Genomic DNA, 6,308 nt, shown 5'->3' with positions numbered 1-6,308 from the left:
CCAGTGCCTCTTCTGCACACACACCGACCTCAGCCAGACCGGGCTTCCCGCGGGAGGGGAGGAAGGTCTGGCCAGCTTCAGCCCTCAGCTGCCCGTGGGCATTCCTGGCCCGGCAGCTTCATTTTCTTCTCTGCGCCGTGGGGAGAATGGCCTTTGACTGCCCTTGGCTGAAAGTGCTTCGTTCCGCCCTGTCCGGGGGGAGTTGCAGGGAGGAGGCTCTCCGCCTGCCCTTTTCCCTCTGGCTTGAACCCAGGGGAAGGGGAGGAGGGTCGATCTTTATCCCACGCCCCACCTCAAGGCACTGACACTTTGATTAGGGGCTTTATTGAATGATTTGAGGGAAGGGGCAAGTTTCCCAGAGGGGTTATTTTTTCTAGGCGACGCCTCTGCTCACCGGGCCCGAAGGACGTGAAATACCCCAGAGATGAGCGTGAGGCTGTACCAGGGGGCGCGAGTCAGGTGGGCGGTGGGCACTGCGTGCTGACCCGGGCCTTGGGGCCCTCGGGAGGCGCTGTTGGAGGAATGGAGCTCCAGGCGATGTTGGGCTCCGCATTGATGACAGGTGGGGCCGGTCATCAGCGGTGGGCCTGCTGGGCTGCTCGGAGTGGGGCGCTCCGGGAAGGCGGCTCTCAGGTACGTACCGGAGAGCGCTCCGCGTCGGGGGTGGAGGAGAGGGTGGCGGGGAATTTGGAGTCAGGCGAGGATGGAGGGCCACAGAGACCGGGGACTGGGGGGCGCTCAATGGCCCACGGCAGCCCCCGCGCCTCCAGAAGCCCGCGCCTCCCGCAGATCCGGGTGCTCCAGAAGGCAGTGCGCCACGTAGCTCTGCGGGCTGTGCAGGTTCCTGCACTTCTTGCAGAAAAGGATCTCGCAGCGCGCGCAGCCCCCGCCGCGCAGCCGCCGCCGCCGCGTCTCCAGCACGCACGGCTCCTCCGGGGGTCTCAGCTTCCTGCGGGCAGGGGCCGGGGCGCTCAGGGCACCGCGCCGCCAGCTCCCGCCCGGGGCCCTGGCGCCGGTACATCCCGCCCCCGCCGAGCGGCGCGCCCTCACCTGTTGGCGAGAGGGGCCAGGCCGCCGAGCAGTGCTAAGGGGCTGAACCAGCCCCAGAAGCCGCTGTCCGCGCGCCGCAGCAGCGCCACCTGCAGGCTGCTGGACTCCTGGCTCAGTGGATTGTACGACCCGGAGCCCCGCTCCCGGCCCTCGCCGCCCTCCGCCTCCCCGCCCTCCGCCTCGCCCTCGGCCGCGCGCTCCTCCAGCGGCCTCTCCTCGTCCTCCTTCGGCGCCCCCTCCGCAGCCTCCGCCTCCGCCTCTGCCTCTCTGGTCCCGGGCTGCTCCAGCGCCTTCTTCCACAAGGGGGTCTTCACGCCTGTGGGGGCGGGGGGCGGGGAAGAGGTCAGTGAAGGGCCTGGGTACCCTGGTACCCTGACTTTTGCCCACAGCCCGACCGCCCGCCTCCCCAGCCAAAAAAAAAAAAAAATAGGCAGGCGTTCGAACGACGGTGCGCACGAGATGCCCGGAGCCAGCAGGATTCCAAGAGAGGGTTACAGAGTGTGCAGGATTTCCTGGGCAAAGGAAGGCCTGGTTTCCTAGGTCCCCACACTTCCTAGCTGAAGACTCGGGGCAAATCACGTCGCTTCTGTCACCTCCGTTTCCCTCTCTGTAAAATGGGGAAAAGTAGTGCCTATCCCAAGGATTACTATAAGGCAGGTATCAGATCGAGTGTGTTTGAAGCGCCTGGCTCGGGCCGCGGGAAGCCATCAACAAACAGGTGCAATGAGCCTTGCGAACCCGGAGGAGATGGCGGTTCATCACCACCTTCCTTCTAATTGGCTCCGGGGTGGGGACTGATCTCTGTGCAGGCTGTCAATAAACATTAAGTGCACTGATTGGAATTTTAATAGGTGGTTTATATTTTGTTTTCTGGATGGAACGGGATTTCCGTCTTCAAAGTGGGCCATGCCTTAAGAAAGCCCAGCAACACCTGCGGCGGGGTGGGCAGGCAGGTGGGCACACAGCGCCTCTGCGCTGTTAGAAATGGACGCCTCTGATGAGCAAAACAGGAAAAGTGCCCCTTATGAGCGGACTAAATAGAAGTTTTCTTGCCCTCCCACCCCATGGGCAGACCGATTAGGAAAAGGCTGCCCTAGGGGGGAGCCAATTAGGAAAAGGCGTCTATTCCTCCTTCTAGGCTTGACCCGAACCGCCAGCTGGATTTCAGCCACAACTGTCCCCCTTGCTGGTGTTCAGGACACAAACTCCACAACCCCAAGCGGCAGTCCTGGCAGGCGGGAAGTTCTTGGACTGATGTGAAAGTAACACGGCCGCCGCCGGTAGATGTCCACCACTCACTCAGCAAACACTGACCCAGCCCCACCATGTGACCTGCTGGCTGCTCGATCTGGGAAGCTAGACTTGTAATGAAAAAAAGGGGGAGGAGGGCAGGGAAGACACAATTTCTGGGGTTTGCGCTGGAAAGGTCTAGAAATTTTTCTATTGATCCCTGCCCATCATGATTAAAGAGGTTGGAGACAAAGCGGAATGATAATATAGTGTTCCAGCCCACATGTATTGAGCACCGACTGCACGTAGTCACCGGGCTAACCTCTTCATACATCATGCCCCTTCATCTTCCCGACCCTCTCAGGCAGGTGACGTGGTAGGTAACAGAGGGGCCTCTGAATTTCAAGACTTTTGAAACCTTTCAAGAAAAGTTGTTTCAAACATTCTGCCAGTTCTTGGTATTGCTAAATGTGGAGAACCAAGATCCACTGTACTTTTTTTTTTGGCCACGCCGCGTGGCATGTGGGATCTTAGTTCCCCAACCAGGGATCGAACCTGTACCCCGCTGAAGTGGAAGCCCAGACTCCTAACCACTGGACCACCAGGGAATTCCCAAGGTCCACTGTACTTTTATTTAGGAAAACACATGAAGGAGCCTTCTGGTTGTGAAAGGCCAGACGTAGTGCACAGCCAGAGAAGGGTGCTGGGAACATTTGGGGAGGATGAGGAATTGGAAAGGAAGGTTGGGATTTGGGGGCCCAGACTATGGAGTTTGGGCTTTGTCCTTCAGCAGTGGGGAGCCACTGAACGTTTTGACACAGGGATGTACTCAGAACCATCCTTTAGGATGTTCCCTCTGACAGAAGGAGACAGAGAGAGACCTACTTAGGAGTCATTACAGTGGTCCAGGCCAGAGAAAAGATCTGAACAGCAGCAGGTGAAGATGAGAGAGCAGATGTCAAGAATATTCAGGAAAGAGAGAGAAGAGGGCTTGTACATGGATGGGTAACTGAGAAAAGGTTGGGCTTCTACTCTGGGATTGCCATGGTGATGTGTTGATTGGTCCACCCTGGAGTCAAGAGACCCTGTCCTCCGGCCCCACTCACCGTGTTTATCCATTCTTCCCGAAGCTGTGCTGCCCTCTTCCCTTGCTCAGGCACTGGGATGAGAGGGAGTTCCCACAGAACTTGGTCTGGTCTCTAGGGCCTCTGTTGATTATGAGGGGGTGGAGCTAGAACCCCACCTGCCCATAGGGTTCCACCCCAGAATAGTTGCCTTTTCTAGAGCTTCCAAAAGCACCCCCAAACAGTACCTTTTCTCTTGGGAAGGTATTAAAGGGATAGAGAGCAACTTTGGCCCCCAATAGACTGGGGTCAAATCCCAGCTTTACCACATAAACATAAAAGCTATTAGCATATTACCTTTCTGACCCTCAGTCTCTTTATCTGTAAGTCAGAGATGGCAGTGCAGTACCAGACTTTACCTGGCCCACAGAAAACACTTAAAGCATTATGTTTATTTCCATCACTATTTTCTCTTTCTGTTCTATCCCTGTCCTTCCTCACCCTTGCTCCCCAGCCTACCGACTTCCAGCACGTTGCTTTAGCTCCGAGAAGCAGAGGACATGGTGTGAAGTCCTGTAGGAAGCAGAACTCGGGCAAGAGCTGGGTGTAGCTCCAGGATGTTCTGTATGTGTGTGAGAGAGCTGGGGCTGGGGAAGGGAATAAAATCATAGAAACTTGGGAGACTCCTTCTTTTCCTGGCCTGACAGTGGGGTGTGTTGGTAGAGTCAGGGGTATGGAGAGGGGCAGAGGATGCAAACCCAGATCTGGAGAGTCTCAGTCTGATGGGATACAGTTGCTGGAGTCAAGGAGACACCAGTCTGATAGGGGAACATGATATGGTCCTCCATCCAGGCCTGAAGCGGGGCGATGGGGTCTCTTCCTTCAGGCATCTCCTAGTTTGGTGGAGCCAGTTTGGTGGGAGGTAGAACAAAGTGGGCAGACCAGTCCCCAGGAATCTCATGGGGGCAACGCTGTCAAGAACTGTAAAGAGTCTAAAACTTTACCCTACTTGCAAGTTAGCCTGCTGTACTTTCATGGGTGCTGCCAAAAAAACACGAGACTCCTGGGTTGGAGAGGAAGGACCTCATTACTCAAGGCACAGCAGCATCAGCATACCTGTGTCATCTCCTCTTGGCCCACTGTCCCATGGGTGCTATAGGGATGGGTGCTGGGGAATACCTGCATATGCAGTCATTTGCATTATAAGAGGACCCCTGAGCTTAGGGAACCCTAATCTTTCATGCTGGGCAGTAACCAAACCTCTTCTTTGCTCCAGAAAAAGACACTATCTCTACTTCCAAGGTTGTTCACTATATAAACACCCTTGAAAAGTCAGTACCTCTGCTTGCAAGACATGCAAAAATAGGAAAGACCCATGCAGAATTGTCTCCCCCACAAAACCCCATTTTCCTTACATTTACTAAAAGAGCCTATAGCCACCTTGGCTCTTCTTTTTTTTTTTTTTTTAAATAATGTGGTAGCATGCACATTACTTTTTTTTTGAATTTTATTTTATTTTTTTATACAGCAGGTTCTTATTAGTCATCAATTTTATACACATCAGTGTATACATGTCAAACCCAATCACCCAATTCATCACACCACCACCCCCAGCCCCCGCCACTTTCCCCCCTTGGTGTCCATACGTTTGTTCTCTACATCTGTGTCTCAATTTCTGCCCTGCAAACCAGTTCATCTGTACCATTTTTCTAGGTTCCACATATATGCGTTAATATACTGTCACTCTGTATGACAGTCTCTAGATCCATCACATCTCAACAAATGACCCAATTTCGTTCCTTTTTATGGTTGAGTAATATTCCATTGTATATATGTACCACAGCTTTATCCATTCATCTGTCGATGGGCATTTAGGTTGCTTCCACAACCTAGCTATTGTAAATAGTGCTGCAATGAACTTTGGGGTGCATGTGTCTTTTGGGATTATGGTTTTCTCTGGGTATATGCCCAGTAGTGGGATTGCTGGATCATATGGTAATTCTATTTTTAGTTTTTTAAGGAACCTCCATACTGTTCTCCATAGTGGCTGTATCAATTTACATTCCCACCAACAGTGCAAGAGGGTTCCCTTTTCTCCCCACCCTCCCCAGCATTTGTTGTTTGTAGATTTTCTGATGATGGCCATTCTAACTGGTGTGAGGTGATACCTCATTGTAGTTTTGATTTGCATTTCTCTAATAATTAGTGATGTTGAGCAGCTTTTCATGTGCTTCTTGGCCTGGCCATCTGCATGTCTTCTTTGGAGAAGTGTCTATTTAGGTCTTCTGCCCATTTTTGGATTGGGTTGTTTGTTTTTTTAATATTGAGCTGCATGAGCTGTTTATATATTTTGGAGATTAATCCTTTGTCCGTTGATTCGTTTGCAAATATTTTCTCCCATTCTGAGGGTTGTCTTTTTGTCTTATGTTTTCCTTTGCTGTGCAAAAGCTTTGAAGTTTCATTAGGTCCCCCTTTTTTTTTTTTTTTGTGGTACGCGGGCCTCTCACTGCTGTGGCATCTCTCGTTGCAGAGCACAGGCTCTGAACGCGCAGGCTCAGCAGCTGTGGCTCACGGGTCTAGCCACTCCACGGCATGTGGGATCTTCCCGGACCGGGGCACAAACCCGTGTCCCCTGCATCGGCAGGCAGACTCTCAACCACTGTGCCACCAGGGAAGCCCCCCATTTGTTTATTTTTGTTTTTATTTCCATTACTCTAGGAGGTGGATCAAAAAAGATCTTGCTGTGATTTATGTCAAAGAGTGTTCTTACTATGTTTTCCTCTAAGAGTTTCATAGTGTCCAGTCTTACATTTAGGTCTCGAATCCATTTTGAGTTTATTTTTGTGTATGGTGTTAGGGAGGGTTCTAATTTCATTCTTTTACATGTAGCTCTCCAGTTTTCCCAGCACCACTTATTGAACAGACTGTCTTTTCTCCATTGTATATCCTTGCCTGCTTTGTCAT

The 6,308-nt window shown here is 52.5% G+C and overlaps 1 protein-coding gene across 1 annotated transcript; it reads right to left on the bottom strand.

The window, feature by feature from the left end:
- Nucleotides 1-738: 738 nt before the first annotated feature.
- C19H17orf50 (chromosome 19 C17orf50 homolog) lies at nucleotides 739-3,399 on the bottom strand. Its single transcript, XM_065898000.1, has 3 exons — nucleotides 3,387-3,399; nucleotides 1,051-1,366; nucleotides 739-949 (listed from the first exon to the last, which is right to left on the bottom strand). The coding sequence occupies exons 1-3, from the start codon at nucleotides 3,397-3,399 to the stop codon at nucleotides 739-741; spliced, it is 540 nt and encodes a 179-aa protein (XP_065754072.1).
- Between the last annotated feature and the right edge of the window lie 2,909 nt (nucleotides 3,400-6,308).

This window comes from Phocoena phocoena, chromosome 19, assembly GCF_963924675.1.
Source record: "Phocoena phocoena chromosome 19, mPhoPho1.1, whole genome shotgun sequence".
NCBI lineage: Eukaryota > Metazoa > Chordata > Mammalia > Artiodactyla > Phocoenidae > Phocoena > Phocoena phocoena.
Note: the sequence above shows the minus strand (reverse complement) of the source record. Positions and strands in the feature narration are given on the sequence as shown.

Coding starts and splice junctions, on each gene's coding strand:
- C19H17orf50 (XM_065898000.1), bottom strand. Junction 950..1,050: donor CTGGCCCCTCTCGCCAACAG/GTGAGGGCGCGC, acceptor CCCTGCCCGCAG/GAAGCTGAGACCCCCGGAGG.